Source organism: Pantherophis guttatus, chromosome 3, assembly GCF_059756535.1.
Source record: "Pantherophis guttatus breed Tessera chromosome 3, ASM5975653v1, whole genome shotgun sequence".
Lineage (NCBI taxonomy): Eukaryota > Metazoa > Chordata > Lepidosauria > Squamata > Colubridae > Pantherophis > Pantherophis guttatus.
In genome coordinates, this window is record NC_142065.1 from 25,046,268 (window position 1) to 25,065,329 (window position 19,062).

General features: G+C 44.2%; 2 protein-coding genes across 4 annotated transcripts in view; one reads left to right on the forward strand and one right to left on the reverse strand.

Moving 5' to 3' along the window:
• Positions 1-18,606, reverse strand: part of NCOA3 (nuclear receptor coactivator 3) — a 113,088-nt gene extending 94,482 nt beyond the window's left edge. For 2 of the 3 annotated variants that reach the window (XM_087889121.1, XM_034413830.3), the window contains exon 1: positions 18,330-18,606. The gene's annotated coding sequence lies outside the window, so the exon portion shown is untranslated. The remainder of the gene's footprint in view (positions 1-18,329) is intronic. The other variant, XM_034413831.3, reaches the window with a different exon arrangement.
• Positions 4,797-7,357, forward strand: LOC148114519 (uncharacterized). The gene has a single exon (XM_087889138.1). It carries the CDS (start codon positions 5,636-5,638, stop codon positions 7,355-7,357), a length of 1,722 nt encoding a protein of 573 aa, XP_087745264.1. The 5' UTR covers positions 4,797-5,635.
• Positions 18,607-19,062: the final 456 nt, after the last annotated feature.

Consider the following 19,062-nt stretch of genomic DNA (forward strand, 5'->3'; position numbering starts at 1 on the left):
ATAAAGGGCAACAACTTAAAAATACTCCACAAAGTCAATACTACAGATAGTCCTTGACTTACAACCATAATTGTGTCCAAAATTTTCATTGCTAAGTGAAATAATAGTTGTGACTTTTGCCCCATTTTTCAACCTTTCTTGCCACAATTGTTAAGTGAATCACTGCAGCCATTAATAACAAGGTTAAGTGAATCTGGCTACCCCATTGACTTTGTCAGAAGGTTGCAAAAGGTGATCACATGGCCCCAGTACATTGCAACCCTCACAAATGAGCCAGTTGCCAAGCATTTCAATTTTGATCACATGACCATGGGGATGCTGCAACAGTCCTTAGTGTGAAAATTGGTTATACATCATTTTTTACAGTGCCCCTGTAACTTCAAACAACCACCAAATGAATGGTTGTAAATCGAGGACTACCTGTATGTGATCCATGTGACCTAGTCTCTGTGACCCTGGAATATTCTTGGATCTGCCCTCTAGGATGGCTGATGACAGAGTATTAAAACACACCTTAGATGTGCTATCTAAGATTGTAAGGTTGTCTTCTCTTGAAGGCTCCAAATAGAGGTCTTAAATGGATTCTGAAATAATATAACAGGAATCATTTTGGCTACCTGCTGGATTAAATTATTCAAATGTAAGTGCTCATGACACACAGAAGGAGATTGCTTTAAAACTTTCTGATAGATGACTTCCTGTAGTTCTTTAGCTAATGATTTATAGGTTATGTTCAGGAGTTGCTAGATGTGCAACTCCTTTCTATAGCAATTCTTATGCTGAGGGCAATTTTAAACTTCATGATCTTGATTTAGGACACATAGTATGATTGATGGTGAAGATAAAAGACTTCATTTTTCACTTTTAGGTATTAACATTACAGACATTATTTAATATCTGTTCACATCCTGGATCCTCATCCAAGGAATTTTCCATAGGACCTGAGACCACCTCAGTGGGCTTGGTGGCATCAGTTCCTGGTCAGTATGAAAAATGCTAAAAATAAGTTTGCTACTTGATGATCCCTATGCCAGGAATTTACAAATCATAAATTGTAATAGTATATAGGAAAAACCTTGGGAGACTGGACAAAGAGAGACTGCCAAGAAATCAATCATATAAGAGTCACAATGGCCCACAGCTGAGTGTTTGGCAGGGCAGAAGGCCCAGAAGACACACACACCCTTAATTTCTGTTAATGTAGCCTTACAATAAAACAGAATTAGCTCATTTGGTTGCAATTCTGTCAGTCTTCCCAAGCAGACCCAACAGGAAACACAACTAGAGGAGCTAATTCTATTTTATTGTAAGGCTACATTAACAGAACCTTTCAATTATGAAAGTACCAAGCACCCCCCACCCATCTCCTTTACAACCTGCAAACTTTGAGGTGGGGTCCCTTCTGTGCCTCTTTTTTGTCCATTAGTCAATTGCAGACTATGCCTTCTCTTATTTGACTTACTTCAGCAATATCTCTTTCCCCATGATGAGCCAACTGCTATGTGAATTATTAAGTTAGTTTTCCTATCTCAAGATAACTATTTTTGGTTATTTGCCTGGACTACTCTGTTGATCCACACTTTATCTTCTCAATGGTATTTTGGGGATTTCCCTTATATGCAATACCTTCCTTAACCCAGCTACTGTACAGAGAAAAGAGGGATTGTCTTGAAAAATTCTGGTGGAAAAGATTTTTAATGTGGCCAAATAATTACAAATATATGAGTCTTCTTGGAATCTGAATCTTGGCAAAGGTATTTACAAATCTTGTATTTGGCAATCAAAACAATTAATATTTAAATGGCAGGATGTACAATACAGTTATCCTCAACTCACAACCACAATTGAGCCCAAAATTTATGTTGCTAAGACGGTTAAATGAATTTAGTCCTATTTTACCATCGTTCTTGCCATAGTTATGAAGTGAATCACTGCAATTGTTGAGTTAGTAACACTGTTAAGTGAATCTGGCTTCCCCATTGACTTTGCTTGTCAGAAGATTGCAAAAGGTGATCACATGACCAGGGCACACTTCAACTGTCATAAATATGAGTCAGTTGCCAAGCATCTAAATTTTGTTCATATGACCATGGTTTGTGCAGTGGTTGTAAATTTGAAAAACGTTCATATGCCACTTTTTTCAGTGCCATTGTAACTTCAAACAGTCACTAAATGAACTGCTGTAAGTCGAAGACTACCTTTACAGCGTAGCAGAATAAAGAATGAATTAATGCTGTCTTATTACACCCTGATTTTTATTCGGAATAATACATGTGATGGAAACCGTCTTATGTGTTATCTTTTATCTTGCTGCAGCTACAGGCTGGCTTTCCTGCCCAATTTTAATTTCATATTCTCCATCTTTTTTTATTTATATATTTTCTTTAATAAACATAAAAACTCAATATCTACATGAACAGTGTGTTTTTGGAATACAATTAATTTTGACAATAATGGTAACGGTAATAATAACAATATTCATAACATTGGTAATAGTCACATAGTAATAATAATACTGTATTTGCTTATCCATAGTAATAAACCTTCATTGGGTAATTATTCTCTTAAACTTTTAAGTTTCAAGTTTCTAACTTCTGTTTCTGTTAAACATTGGTAAAACAAATCCCACATTAAAAAGTATTCTGTTTCTTCCTTCTCCTTTATTTTGAGTGTTAATCTATCCATCTCTGCGCATTCTAGTATCTTTTTTATTACACTTTCATCTGTAGAGATCTCTTCATTTTTCCATTGTTGTGCAAAACCAGTTCTCACTGCTGTTAACACATGTAAAATTAAATATGTATTCCCTTTATTATACTGTTCTGGTAAAATACCCAACAAGAATATTTCTGGTTTTAAATCAATATGTTAGTTTACCATTTTTTCTAACCATGTATGTATTTTTGTCCAATATTTTTTTGCCTTTGGACATATCCACCACATATGATAGTACGAACCCGGTATCTGATTACATTTTCAACATTTGGCGGACATGTTTTCAAACATCTTTGCCATTCTTGCTGGTGGTAAATGCCACCTATAAAACATTTTATATAAATTTTCCTTATAGGCAAATTTTTCCTTATTGACATTATTCTCCATCTTTTTGTCCAGTTCAAATAGTTTTGAAGATGTCATCATTAGAAGAAAAGTTTACTCTGTAAGGATTCAAGTCTCCTTTCTTACCATTGCTGTAAACATTTCAAATAGTCTCTTGCAGCTCATTCTACCTCAAACAAGAAGTTATGTTCCCCTTCTCATTCATTTCCCATCTCAGACTCAGAAGTTGTTGGCCTAAAAGCAGTCTTTGTTGCTAGTAAGAAATGTAACAATAATGCCCTCAAGAACTCTGTTCATAGAAATTATCTACTTGAAGACTATTGTAGAAAAAGTGCAGAGGAGAGCAACCAGGATGATTAGGGGACTGGAGACTAAAACATATGAAGAACGGTTACATGAACTGGGCATGGCTAGTTTAGTGAAAAGAAGGACCAGGAGAGACATGATAGCAGTGTTCCAATACTTGAGGGGCTGCCACAGAGAGGAAGGGGTCAAGCTGTTTTCCAAAACACCTAAAGGCCAGACAAGGAATAATGGATGGAAACTGACCAAAGAGAGATTCAACCTAAAAATGAGGAGGAACTTTCTGACAGTAAGAACAATCAACCAATGGAACAACTTGTCTTCGGACATTGTGGGAGCTTCATCACTTGAGACTTTCAAGAAAAGATTGGACTGCCATTTGTCAGAAATGGTATAGGGTCTCCTGCTTGAGCGGGGGGTTGGACTAGATGACCTATAAGGTCTCTTCCAACTCCGTTAATCTGTAAGAAATCTCTGTATTCTGGCAAAGTCCACTGCTATTTCTTAAAACCCATTCTTGCTTTTCAAGACACAAATAATAAAACGAAACAAAACAAAATAATAAAATAAAACAAAATAAAATAAAATAGTTCCATGGCTACTCTGATGTCATTTTCCCTTCCAGCTTCTCCGTCTACATAGACAGAATAAACGAATGCTGACTAGAAAAATATTTGGTCTGATTTGAATTATACTACTCTTTTTAGAATGAAGTGCAATACAAAGATCTTATACTGCAGGCAAGGGCAATCCATTCCCAATCTGATTGGAGGTAATGTTCTTTTCCCATCATCTTTAATCAATACAACCACTGATTGTATTCTAAAATATTTGAAAAGTATCATGTTGACAAACAACCTACCTAGGAGAAATTTCCATAAAATTTAAATTGCATATAATTTACAGATATTGTCTTAGAACTTAATGAACAGAAACTATAATAATACCAAAAAAATGCTAAGGATTTTTAAACTCATGTTATATTATATCTAGTTAATAGAATAGCCAAGATCTTAATTGTTCATTTTTCCACACAATCACATTACCTAACATAGTAAATCTATTTTAAATTGGTATTAGAATGGCCCTTTCCAGCCTACTACATGGAGAAAGGAATGAGTTGACAGACAAATTAAAATGATTCATCTAATATTCCTTATCATTAAATAGTTCCCTTCACACAAGCAAGGAAGCTATTGACTACTCAAAGATAACTTGTGCTAAAATCCTATAAATAATCTTTTGGAAGACCTACTGAAAATAGTAAAACTAATGTCCAAGTGAACTGCATCAGCCACAGAAGAAACTTGTTTTATATAAAAGTTCTAAGCGAGGGAGAGGCCAGTGGTTATGCCTGGGTAATACCACTGCGATCCAATCAGATCGAGTCTGTCGATTAAAAACTCCTCCTCCTTCTGCTGTCTTCCAGCTTTCAGACTCGATCTGAATCAGGTCTAACGCTCCACTGAGTCTCTCTCTCAACTTAGCTGATTCCTTTCTGATTTTCTCAAATTAATTCACCAAATTCACCAGCTGCCTCTTTCTGCTCGTTGAGATCGTGAGCAGATCATTCAGCGTAAAGGACTGCACGCCCTGCGCTTCAGGAGGCCGCCCAGGCCATCAGGGGATTGAGCCAATTCTCCAGGCTCTCCCCTGTGCAGCGCGAAAGGTTCACGCCTAGTAACGCTGCGAAGCCTCCCAGCTTTGCTGGTAGCAGGCTTCAGTAATCTGAGCTAGCCGCCCGTCTCTTCTGCTCGGCTGCCTCGTCCCTCGGCGCAATACACATCCAGCGCCTCCCAGCTGACAGCTCCGGCGATCTCCTGAGGGTTGAGCTGCAGCCGCCCTCGCCTTCTCAGACGGAGCGGCAGCGTTTGCTCTCCCCCGCAACGCTCCTTCGGCGTCCCTGGGGCTTTCTTCCCCACACGCTCCTGCCTTCCTGCCTCCAGCTGCTGAATAGAGCGTCGAGGGACAGAGCTGCTAATTAATCAGGCAAGGCAAACCAATGGTGATTCCCTGAAGGGGGGGGGGAAAGAAAGGAGAGAGAAAGATTTTTTTGCCTGGGGCCTGGCTCTCCGAGACGGAGAGAGAAAAAACTTCTTGCCCAGTGCCTGGCTCTCCACTCTAGGCCTTCTCCTTCGGAGCCTTCCCCATCTGCAGCCGCCATTTTAAAACAGTATAAGCCTCCACGAGGCAGGCGGCCGCCATTTTGTTCCACGATTGCTGGGGCCTTATTTAATATTTAACCATAAATTACGGCATTTTGCAGGTCCTGATGGCTTCTCGTTCCTCCAGGGCCACCAAGAGAGGGGCTGAGGAGGAGGTTTTACCAGGGCCCTCCTCTGCAGGGCCTCAAAAGAAGTCCAAAGGAACTCACACCTCTAGGGAGGCAAAACGCCAGGCAGCAAAGGCCAAAGAGGAGCTTCGGCTCCATGAAGCGATTGAGCGCTCCATTCAAAAAGCCCTGAAAGAGGCATCTCTTAGGGAGGCCCCATCACAACCTGAACAGCCCCTTGGGTCTCCTACACCCCTCCCTCCCTCTTCTTCCACCCCCTCCAAGGATAGGGCCCTTCAGGGAACCCCCATTCCCCAACTGTCCCCTGATGCCACTATGGCCAACCCTCCCATTCAGCCTGAGGTCCAGGAGGCCCTATTCGGGCCTTCTTCTGATCACCCCCCAAGGGGATCTCCTCAAACTCCTACCATGGTCCCACCCCAACCCCCAGAGACATCTACTGAGGCTCAGCCTGCCTCTATCCTAACCCCGGATTTAGCATCCTTTCTTCATCAAGCCATCCAAAAAGGGATCCAACTAGAGTTTCAGAGGCATACCGCCTCGTGGGTGGATGCCTCAGCCTCTTCCCTGGTGGATATTGAGGGATCTCAATATGGGGAGCCAATTAATCCTTCCGGGGCTGTTGCCCCTTCGGCTACCTCTGAACCCCATTCGCTACTGGACCTGGAAAACAGGGAACAGGATCTATCAGAGGATGAGGATCTAGCCCCTGATCAACCTTCATTTGTAGGCTTGTTCAAGCCACAGCTGTTTAGATCTCTTCTCCACAAAGCGAAGATCACCACTGGATTGGGTATTGTAAAGACCCCTCCCCCAGCAGGGGATCCATCTGAGTCAGCGGTCCCCCTTTTTGAGGTGCCTATTTCAGAAGTAGAAGAGATTCCAGGGTCCAAGCTTTTCAAAGACGTTCTTCAACGTCAATGGGCCATCCCGGCCTCGGGGCCTAACCCCAATTCTCTGGACAGACGCTTGTACAACCTGGCGCCTGATATCGCCTCATTACTGCAGGTTCCAACGGTAGACCCTCCAGTGGTGGCTCTCTCGAACCCTCCCAACGTGGCCGCCCCCCCTGAGGAGACCCTTCGCCCCGAGGAGAAACGCCTTGACAATTCTCTGGTCAAAGCTCATATGGCCTCGGCCTGGGCTGCCAAGGCGGCTATGGCGTCTTCTTTCTTCAATAGAGCCTCCATTTTGTGGCTCCGCCAGTTGAAAGATCGCCTTCCCATCTCAGACTCCCGGTCCCTCCAGGACCTCAACAAAATTATAGCGGCCCTAGAATTCTCTGCGGACGCAACTTTGAATTCTTCGCGCTTCGCTGCTAAGTCAATGGGGGCCACGGTGACTTCCCGCCGCCTGCTTTGGCTTCGCCAATGGCAGGCCGACGCCAAGTCCAAATGGCGCCTCGCTTCATCCCCTTTCGCGGGCCCTTCCCTTTTTGGGGCTCCTCTCGAGCCCCTGCTAATCGAAACAAGGGACAAGAGACGCATCTTGCCCAACGTTTCCCGACGGGCAGATTCCCGTCCGACGGCCCCTTTTCGTCCCTTTCGTAACGCAGAATCTGGTTTCTCGGGCCCGAGATACCAGAGATTCTTCCCAACACGTTCTCGCCCACCAGACCGCCAAGGTCTCCCGTCCCAGAGGAGCCAATTTAGGCGCTCTTTCAGAGGGGGCCGAGGGCGCCCCTCCCGCAGGTCCCGTTGACTGCAGGTCTTCTTCTCCCATTGGAGGCCGCCTGGCTCTCTTTGCCAGCCAATGGGAGGCCACAACATCAGACCCTTGGGTCAGGGAGACGGTCAGGTGGGGCCTCTCCCTGGAATTCCTCTCCACCCCCCCAGACAGGTTCCTCCGATGCCCCCTCTCGAGGGATCGGTCGAAGCGGCTTCTGGTGGTATCGGCCATCCAACACTTATTAGAGATTCGGGCCATCGAGCCGGTACCCCAGGATCAGCTCGGACAAGGCTACTATTCACGCCTGTTCATCGTCCAGAAATCGTCGGGGGGCTGGAGGGCAATTCTGGACCTCAAGACTTTGAACCGCTGGGTCCTCTACCGGCGGTTCAAAATGCAGTCCTTACTATCCATCCTGGATGGTATTCGGGTTGGGGACCTCCTCTCGTCTATAGATCTGACAGAGGCTTACTTACACGTCCCCATCCACCCGGCATATTCCAAGTTTCTCAGGTTTTGTTATGCGGGCCAACATTACCAGTATCGCGCACTCCCTTTCGGCCTGTCCTCGGCTCCCCGAGTGTTCACAAAACTGATGGCCGCCCTTGCGGCACACCTCCGGGCTCTTCCGGTCAGGATTCAATGTTACCTGGACGATCTCCTGATACAGTCGAGTTCGGAGGCCTCAGCGCAACGGGACCTGAACTCCACCCTTCAGGTCCTGACGGCTCACGGCTTCTCCATCAACTTAGCCAAGAGCCACCTGGTACCCTCGACCCGCATACAACATCTGGGAGCTGTCATCGATACGGTCGAGTGCAGGGTCTTCCTTTCCCAGGAGCGCCTGGCCAGTTTGCGGTCTCTGACCAGGTCAGTCGTCCAGAGACACTCCGTCTCCCTGGCGACTCTATCCCAACTTCTGGGAAAGATGGTTTCCTGCATAGGAATCGTTCCTTGGACCCGTCTCCACTGCAGGGACCTGCAGTGGTTTCTCCTCCCGTATCAGAAATGCCGCTTATCGGCATCCTGCCGGATGGTCCCCCTCTCTCCCAAGGTTCGGTTAGCCCTGGGGTGGTGGTTGTCTCCTGCTCTCCTCAAGGGGAGGGAGTTTCGGGAACCCAACCCCCTTGTAGTGACTACGGATGCCAGCCTCCGCGGCTGGGGAGCTCACCTCCACTCCACCATGGCCCAAGGTCTCTGGACCCAGGAGGACCTGGGCCACAACATCAATTGGCTAGAGCTCCGAGCCATCCACCTGGCTCTCCGCGTCTTTCAGAATCAAGTCTGGGATCGTCATGTCGTAATTCGGACGGACAACGTGGCCGCCAAGGCCCATGTGAACCGCCTAGGGGGGACCCGCTCCCGGGACCTCATGGAAGAAGCCGGGAGATTGGGAGCCTGGGCGGAGACTCACCTGAGGTCTCTTCGAGCCTCTCATATATCAGGACAATCCAACACACAAGCCGACTGGCTCAGCAGGTCCATCGTCGATCAGGGCGAGTGGCAGCTCGACCCAGCTCTGTTCCTACGGATCGCAGATCATTTCGGTCATCCGACGGTGGATCTGTTTGCGACGCACTCAAATCGGCAGACCCTTCGATTTGTGTCCAGGTTCCACGATCCGAGAGCGGAGGCGACGGACGCCCTACACTGCAGGTGGCCCTCGGGCCTCCTCTACGCCTTTCCCCCCCTCCCTCTTCTTCCCAAGGTAATCCGGAAGCTCCTGGAGGAGGAAGCCGAACTGATCCTCATCGCGCCCCACTGGCCTCGCCGCCCGTGGTTCGCCGACCTCCAGATGCTGTCGACCCGTCCACCGTGGCGTCTACCTCCGGCGGAGGTCATCCTTCGTCAAGGTCCTCTCCTACACCCGGACACTCACTGGCTTCACTTGACCGCCTGGAAGTTGAGCGGCGCCTCCTGAAGGCATCGCAATTTCCGGACCAACTCATCGATACTATTCTGGCCGCTCGCCGGCCGGCAACGAGGCGCATCTACGGAGCCACTTGGCGGGCCTTCGCGCTTTGGTGCTCGAGGAGGAACCAGGATCCAGGTTTGGCATCTACGAAACAGGTACTGCTTTTTCTTCAGGAAGGGTTGGATGCTGGGTTGGCCCCCAATACTTTGCGGAGGCAGGTGGCCGCCCTTTCTTCCATCTTATGCTTTGGCGCCCGGAGCTCATTAGCGGACCGGCCCCTGATCCGCCTATTCCTCCGGGGCGCAACCAACCTCCGCCCGCCCCCCATTCATCGATATCCGTCCTGGGATCTGCCCAAGGTCCTATCAGCTCTCACACAAGGCCCTTTCGAGCCCCTTAGGACTGTGCCCTTACGCTTCCTCTCATACAAGGTTTCATTTTTAGTTGCCATCACCTCCGCCAGGCGGATTTCGGAGTTGGCTGCTCTCTCGGCACGAGCTGACTTATGTATATTCCACTCCGACCGGGTGGTACTCCGCTTAGATCCCACTTTTCTTCCTAAAGTAAATACACTTTACCATCGAACTCAGGAACTAGTCCTGCCCGATTTTTGCCCTAACCCCTCTCACCCTCGGGAACGTTCCTGGCATTCCCTGGATGTCCGTCGGGCTCTTCGTATTTACCTCCGACGGACCTCCTCTTTCCGTCGGTCGGAAGGCCTCTTTGTTTCCTTCCAACCGTCTACCCTGGGGCTCAAAGTTTCCTCGCAAACGGTGGGCCGCTGGATAAGGGCCACAATTACCACGGCTTATGGGGCTCAAGCCTTGCCAGTTCCTCGCCGCCTGACGGCCCACTCCACCAGGAGTGCGGCTACCTCGGCGGCCTGGGCCACCCAGGCCCCTCTTCTAGAGGTCTGTCGGGCCGCCACTTGGACGTCTCCGACCCCGTTCATCCGCCACTATAAAATTGACAGCTTCGCTTCGGCGGAGGCGGCGTTCGGACGCCGGGTGCTCCAACAAGTATGTGCGGGGGGTGTCTCCACGTCCCGGGCGGCTCCCTCCCTATAGTGGGGGACTTTGGTATGTCCCAGGCATAACCACTGGCCTCTCCCTCGCTTAGAAGGGGCGTTGTCTTACCTGAACGCCCTTTCTGAGAGCGGAGAGGCCAGTGGTTATCCCCACCCTTCTCCGCCGGTCCGTTTCGCCCGGTGTTATCCTTCTTTTTCTTTATTTCAGTTCAGTGGGAGCGTCATCAGTCTGTCCACATCTCGTCCGAAAGCTGGGAGACAGCAGAAGGAGGAGGAGTTTTTAATCGACAGACTCGATCTGATTGGATCGCAGTGGTATTACCCAGGCATAACCACTGGCCTCTCCGCTCTCAGAAAGGGCGTTCAGGTAAGACAACGCCCCATTCATATTGATAGGTGTCATGTTTTCTAGTTACCCAACTGCAAAAATTCAAACTGTTGATATGTAGTTGTTTACATATATTTAGGGGCCATGGAGGTGAAAAAAGAACATGATAATTCATTAATAGTTAGCTGTAAAAAAAAAATTCCCACTGCTATGGGTTTAGGAGGTATGATAAGGTCAGTTTATTCTACTTATTTCTCCTCTTTATAATAAAGTCACTTCCTAATCTTTTGCAGGCTAAATTTCATGGTCCCAGTTACCAATATTCATAAACTGATGGAAACATGATGCAATATTCTTATTGGCACATTGTAAGTAAAAAGGCCAGTAGATGCCATTTAAGCCACATGCTATTAATTATTCTTAGTTCATAACTCCAAAACTAGACTTTTCTAGATTCGTGTCTTTCATATATGTTGGAATTATCCAGCCAGTTGCCAAAATCAGCAAAATGTATTTCCAAAAAAAACTCTTTCCAGTTAACCTCTAGCCAGCATATTTTAAAACACTGCAGTTTTCATACTGCATTAACAAGACATTAAAATAGTTTAGATTATTTTCAGCCAAGGGAAATCCCAGCTGTAGTATCTGCCTGTTAGTAAAAACCACTCTTTAGCTCAGTTAGTCCTTTTAAACAAAAATTTAAGTGCTACCAGTGAAAATTTAGACTAAGGAGATCATATTTATTATAAACATCCTTTTGATCAACAGACTGCAACCTCATAGAAAGAGATTAATTTCTTTGAGGAAGAAGGAGTAACTGTCAGTGGCAAAGCCTAACTGCAGCTGCTTAAAACAAAATAAAAAACTAATTGGGATAACGGGAGATAATTGAATAATCAGTAACAAGCAGAAATGAACATAAAAAAGTGAGAGCATGATATAAGATCCTACAAAAATCTCTAATAAATTAGTGAAGACAAAATGGTGCTGTACCCCATTTCCAACAACAGTAAACAATGAAATTATGCCACCCAAAATTACTAACAGAGCCAGTCTGTGCTGATCAGATACCTTTACAGTGGATCCAACCCTCCATTCTCAGCCAGTGAAGGAACTGAGCCAGTAGGAAAGAGATGTCTGTAAGCAATATTCTCCATATGAGTAAGGTGATTCATCGCACCAGAACTGTTAATGATAGTCTTTGACATACAACTGGTCATTTAACCACTGTTTGGGTTCAGAAAGTGTGCTTTACATTCCATGAAACACTTCTGCCATAATAAAATTCACACATCTCCATGGTTATGGTCTCAATCTCACCTTTAGATCCTTGATATTCATCAGGGACTTTAATTCTATATTACTCTTATGACTGTTGCCTTGCCAAGCGCCCAAGGTTGCCAAATGCCCCATGATCATGTGATTGTCATTTGCAATCTTATCTACCAGCTTCCTCAAAAAGTCAATGAGAAAGATGGCAGGCAAAGTTATAAGCAAAGGGAACAGACTGAATTCCCCACTTAGCTTTCCAGCCATGCATGGGAGTCCTCAGTCAGCTTCAGGACTTACCATCAAACAACTTACCTTTCTGTTTTCCTGCAGCTTCTGGCAGACACGTCAGCCAGTGCTTTCTACAGACCTCATGTCATTTTGCAAGTGGGCACTATTCTTGCAATACTTAAAGCCCCCCTTTTAAAAAAAAAACACATTCTAAAGAATTGTAAAAATAGTGTCTGTTTGCAGAATGGCACAAAGCAGCTTCTATAAGAAGGCTGCACCTCACATCAGCTGGGCATGTCTGTCAGAAGATGCAGAAAAATGGAAAGGTAAGTAGGCCCTGGAGTTGGCTGAAGATTTCCATGTGTTGCCGTGTGGTGAGAAGGCCTAAGGTGTCAGTGCCATGACAGTTTTGCATGTATCAGTAACGCCTGGAACCACTCAAAGATTCTTGCACATTGTTGGACAGCTGGCTAGGGAAAAGGCCAAAGGCCTCCACAGCTGCAGCAGCTTCAAGTGTGCCTATAGGTCTTGGAACCAGCCAATGCTTTTTGGCCCATAGAAAGTTTCCATATGCTGGTAAGCCCCAATCCATCCCAACCCATTCCCACATTCTTCTTAATACCCCATGCAATTGTTTAATGAATGCAACTAGATGAACCAGGATTGTCATCATTGAATGAAGCAGTCACATGTTCAGTCACATGATGTTTCATTTAATGACTACTTTGCTCCAGGCTTAATTGCAGTCATAAATTCAGGAATACCTACTGTGATCAAGTTATTTCTCCTTTCTCAGGAAGTAGTAACATTCTCAGAGGTAATACTTATTCTGTGTGGGTAACAAGGAAGTTACCAGATACCCAACAACCTGAGTCAAGTAATGTAGGATTAATGGAACCTATACATCTTCAAATTAACAGCTTTTTTTTTAAAAGGATTGAAGGTTCTATTCCTCCTATTCTTCTAGCAAAATGAGTGTTACTAGGAATACGTCATTTGAGTATCCCAACAAGAACGAAATAGGTTCAAAATAGTATCAACAATGCAGGATGGCACTGTTTCTGCAGCCAAGAGCAATACATTTTTTAAAAAAAATATATGTATTTCTGGTTCCTGAAGACTATAACAATAGTCCAGTAACAACAATGTTACTGGAAGCAGTATAATTTGGGAGTGGTTGCTTCTGCTATTGCAAGATAGGTTCAGTAAGCAAAGTAGGTTCAATAGCTTCCAGAAGACTCAAAACATCTATATTGTTGCTTTTCTCCTTGAACCAAAGTCTTGCATTGTCACTACATTACTTAACTGAGACATCTGCAAAAATAGATTGAAGGTCATATACATTCTCCACTATCCACAAAAACATGGGAAAATTAAAATGTCAGATAGAAACCTATATATACTTATAAGTGATGAAAAATAAATACCTTATGAAGAAAAGTGAATAAGAGAAAGGAATACAAATGCTGCGTAAGTATACTATCTAGTATGAACATTATTTTTAATGTTCAGTTGAGTTTAAAAAGCTCAGTTTAAGACTTGACTGAATGAAAACTAAGAACATCTAATAAATTAATTGGAATTCTTTTCATGTATCAGCATTTCTATCATCTCGTAAAACAGGAGTCAGCAATCTACAACCATGGACTGTCTACCCAAAATCATCCAGCCCATGTTTCCAAAAAAAATGATATTAAGCCAGGCCCACAAGAGAGAAGATCACTTGCCACTTCCTCACATGGCCATTTTGGCAATTGCTTCACCAGCCACTTTGGCATGTGAGGAGCAACTAGTGCCCCCAAAACTGTGATGGCTGCATAGCCTCTAGCCCCTACACAGAAGAAGACTGCCAGTTGTTAAATCAGTCCTGAATTCATTACCCTCAAATTCAATGGCTTTCCTACTTTTTGTTTTGTTTTGTTTTTATTGGATTTATATACTGCCCTACTCCCGAAGGACTCAGGGCGGTGAACAGCCACAGAATAAAACACATAAATACAAAAATTTAAAATAGAATAAAAATAAATTAAATAATTTGGCTGAGACAAATTTAAAATATCCAATAATTTAAAAACAAATTAAAATTAACATTTAAAAGGGGAAAAGATTTAGGCCAGGCCAGCTTGATGAAATAAGAAAATCTTGAGCGCGTGACGGAAGGTGCGCAGATCCGGGATCCTCCCTATCTCCGGGGCGAGCTTGTTCCAGATCGTAGGTTTAAATGAATCTTTAAGATTCATCTTAATCTTTAAGATGGATCGTACTTTAAGATGAATCTGTGATTGTCTACATCAGGGGTGTCAAACTGAAAGCCTGGGGGCCAGATCTGGCCTGCTTGGTGTTAGATCTGGCCCGCAGAGCCACCCTGGACCAGCCCGCAGTGCTTCTGCCAGCAAAACGGAGCTCGGGAGGGCAGCATGTGGCCCTCCCGAGCTCCGTTTTTGCTGACAGAGGGTTGCAGGAGGCCGTCGCAGCCAAGCTCGGGAGCCCGTTTTCATCAGTAGAGTGCTTGGGCCATCACAACTGCCAACATAAGTGACATCGAGCTGGCCATGCCCACCCTGGACACGCTCATCCCGGCCCCCCAAGGTCAAACACAACCCTGATGTGGCTCTCAATGAAATTGAGTTTGACACCTCTGGTCTACATGAAACCAAATATTTTACCAATACTGGTGGGAGTGGATTGAATAGAGCTTTGATTTTTACATAGAATTGATCTTCATCCCGTATCCAGACCTGAAACTCAACTGGAAAGGACCCAGATAATCCATCTCATCCAAAGCACTCTGTAATTGAAGCTCAATCACTCACTGGAGACTGGTCTATAATTCTCTTAAGCATGGAGTTCCTGTAGATGGCATTCCAGATGGCATATCTGGGACTTCAGCAAATTCCGTAAGATCTCCTCAGGCAGAAAGACAAGGCATTCTTGGAACTAGCTAGGCCCTTAGCCATGTAGGGTTTTGGAGGTGATAACGATTACCTTGATTTGCATCCAGAAACTGACTGGAAGTCACTGTAAATCCTACAGCAGTGGTGCTATATTGGTGAAACTAATATGCTAAAACTATTAAAACTTCTGAATGGTCTTCAGAGGCAGTATGATTAAATAAAGCTACAAATATTCGATGGAAGAGAATATTTGTAGCTCAGATTTGAACTATGTTGAACACACAGCTAACAACTATGAATGACCAACTTTCACCAGTAACTATACTCCTGAGAACCGGAGTCGGAATTATGAACCTCTACAAGGCATTCAATGGCTGCTATGGTCAATAAATCATTCAATTTATTTTTCAGAACTACTATATTAATACTTTTTACATCTAAAAGGAAGCCAATTGCTTGTTAGATTTATGGCAGCTTACTCGGGGATCTTGAATTTCTTGTGAAGAGGAAAATTCCCTTTAAAAATGGATTTGAAGCATAGCAGGTTTCCCCGCTGAGCATTGACTTAAAAAGGGTGGTGATATTATTAGCTAACAGAAAGTTACTTGAATTAGAGGTTTTTACTCACCTCCTGGTCAAGAACTGTCCTTATCCAATCCGCTTGCTCCTACCATGATATATTCCATTCCCATGCTATTTCAATAACTTAAACTGTAGTTTCTTATGCAAATATGCATAAGAATGTCACCTTGATTGTATGTAAAAGAAAAATTAAGAAACAAGCCACTGTAAAAACAATTAGCCATTTTTTCTAAAAAATTATCCTAAGTCTAAGTTTGTAGACTTATCTGCAGATTTGTATTATGTTGTATGTGTTTTTTCTAAATAAATTATTTTATTTATGCCATATTAATGGAATAGTTATGTTACAATAATTTGGGGGAGGGTAGTGCTAGTAATTCTGATTAACAGTTTTCACATTGGTTCATCACAATGTTTAAAATATACTCTATGCACAACCCATTTTACCTTTACTAAAATTATTCTAAGCATAATACCATAACCTGAAATATTCAGATAACTGCCAATTTTAAGCAAATAGTAAAAAATACATTACAATATTCTATCTTAAAATTGTAATTGCTGCACACACTAATAATTTAGATACTAAAGGTAATGTTCTCTTCTTGTATTCAGAATAACAGCATGATTTAAGCAGCGCTGTAAGACAATGCAAAAATAAGATCTTCGATTACTGCTCATATTGCTCATTTATATGCAAGACCTGAAGCAACCTCTAATGTCAGACTAGTATCCAGTATCATTTGAGACACAGTAACAGGGTTCATCTTACATACAATATATTCTTTCATCAAGTGTTTTAACAAGTGTGTTTTTATGATTTCTCCAATATACAGTATGTAAGAAGTCAGGCTTTTGTTTGCTGAATATTTTAATATACACAATCTACATTGTTAAGCTTTGTACAGTAAAGGAATAGTACTCCTTTTGATTCTATTGTGATCAGAGCTTTCTTCTTTAGCTATCTGGTGTATAACTGATAAGCAAATTAATATACAATGACAACTTCCAAGTTAGAAACATACAATACAGCCATACTCAATTTATCAATATTTAAATTAAATTAAATATTGTGCAGAATGTATTAGGCTAGAAATAGCAAATATGAAAAGCTTCTTCCAGTGATTGTTGAAATTTTCTTCTAGTGATTCTGTAGAAACCATAGTGTTTAGCTGTCAACATTCTTGTTGGCTTATTAATAGATTATATATTATAAAAATAAATGTGTATAAATATTACAATGTAACATGATATAATTAGGGGTTATATAAAATGTTACAATGTAAATGTTCTTATGATGACAGATCAGACAAATGAATTAAGTATTCCGCACCTCATGTCCTATTATCAAATATTTGTGGAATATATGTTTTTCAATATCTACATCCATTACAAACACCTTTTTCATTTCACTAACCAAGCCACAGAGACTATCTGTATCATGGAAAGTGAACCTGACTAGTATCTCTTATATCAAAGACCAGACATATCTATAATTATTATTATTGTTGACAATATCAGTTTAAGACTGTTAAACAGCCAAGGTAAGAGAACATTAATTTTTGCGATATACCTATGTCATGTATACCTTTTTAAATACATTTTTTCATTCATTTTCAGATATTATAGCCAAAGGCTTTTCTTTTTTTAAAAAAAAAAATCACTTTTAGCAAAAAAATAAAAATAAAAACCTGGCTAACCACCCTACAAACCAGACTGAAAACATGTTTTTTCTTGAGAAACTTAGCAAAGCAAAAAGACACACTTGAAAGGCAGCCAACCAGCACCTTGCACAGAAGCAAGGGAAAACTTCAAACTTTTAATAATAAGTAACCAGGAATAGTCAGAAATAAATGCATCTGGGTTATAAAATGCTCCCGTACCCCGAGGTTGTCCCCCTCGGCCTTCGGCCCCTTTGGCTTCGCAGTGGTTGTTACCCCCGTTTACAAGCAGGAAAGCGGAAGCCGCCGATCCAACAACCCCACTCTCCAAGCCCAGCGCTTGCTTGCTTGCTTGCTTGCTTGCTTGCTTGCTATGGTTGAGAGAAGACAAGCCAGCGAACCGAGAACCCGGGCATCCTCATGCCCGGAGTCCTCGGGCGACTTCTTGGGAGACGCTCCAAACTCAACAAGCCCTAACCAGGCAGCGGGGCTGGAAAGCGGCTCTCGAGTTTCCTTCGGAGTCACCTCGCCTTGCAACTTCCCCGATGGCGAGGGGAACCCGCTCCCCGCCCTGAAATTCATCTCCCGCGTTCGCCCCGTCGCTCCAGAAAACAGCCTTTACCAAAAAGGGGCTTCGCGGGCTCCTTTCTCACCACTCCCGACGACGGTTAAACCCCCCCCCCCACTCCCCACCCTGAGGACTTCGGATCCGCGACGGGAGAGCGCCAAATTCTCTACCCCAGCCCTTTCTGGTTGCAAGAAAGCCCTTCCTTTCTTCGCCCCTCTGCAGGCATTTTACACGCCCCACGGAGCCGTCCGGGAAGGTGCAAAGCTCTTCCCCGGCACAATCTCCCGGGGACAAGGTAGCTCCCCCCTCCAACCCCATATACACACACACACTTTCTCCTCATCCCCAAGCCCCACTTTAAACCCCGACCCCCTCAAGCCCGAGGACGCCCCCCTGTGGAAGAGGCGACACGTCCAGGGTCGGAAGAACTAGGGCTGCCCCTGCAAACTCTTTCCCTGAGAAGAAGCAGGCATTCCGCACTGGAGACCCGCTACTTCCTCTCCGCCCCTTGCATGTGGGAATGCACTCACCGCCCCCGGGAAAAGCCGCCGAGCGCGCCTTCTGCTCCGCGTCTCTCTTGCCTTTCCCCACCTCACACTCAGCTCGCCGCCGCCATTTTGATCTCTGTCTGGATTTAAAGTAGGAACCAGCCTCCTCAAAGAGCTGGAGCCAGTCCGGCAAGCGCGTAGTCATCTGGGACTTGTAGTTCACCAGTTTCCCCACCAAAGGGACACCGGGCTCGAAAAGCCTCTGCGACTGGCCTCGCCTCGCCTGAGTTCTCTCACGCCGCAATGCCCTTTGGGGTTTGTAGTCACTAACCAATAATGTTCGTCCTGGCTTCTCCAAATCTTTGTAAAGAACGCTTTGGGAAAAGCGTGCGAACCTAATCCTCTGCGTTCCTGGACATGCGCCAAAATTAATTTGTTGGTTTTACATTTTGAAAATGTCAGCTGCCTGAGGCTTTTAAAAGAGGTGTGCGTTGGTGTGAAAGTGTAAAAGCATAATTGAGCATAATTAAAATACCTATACATTCCTGCCCCCAAAAGTTTAACAGAACTAAATATTAACAACTTTAATGCTAGAAATTTCTAAATTCAAATTATCAGATAAAGATTCACGAATCTTTATTATTTTCACATAGATATCTCAGAGTCACTGTCTAGTGGTTAAGGTGATGGATTAGCCTACCTATAGGACTGTTCACACTTTTGGTATGGAAAGATGTGCATCAAATGTTTTATACATCACCTTGGGCTTTTGAAG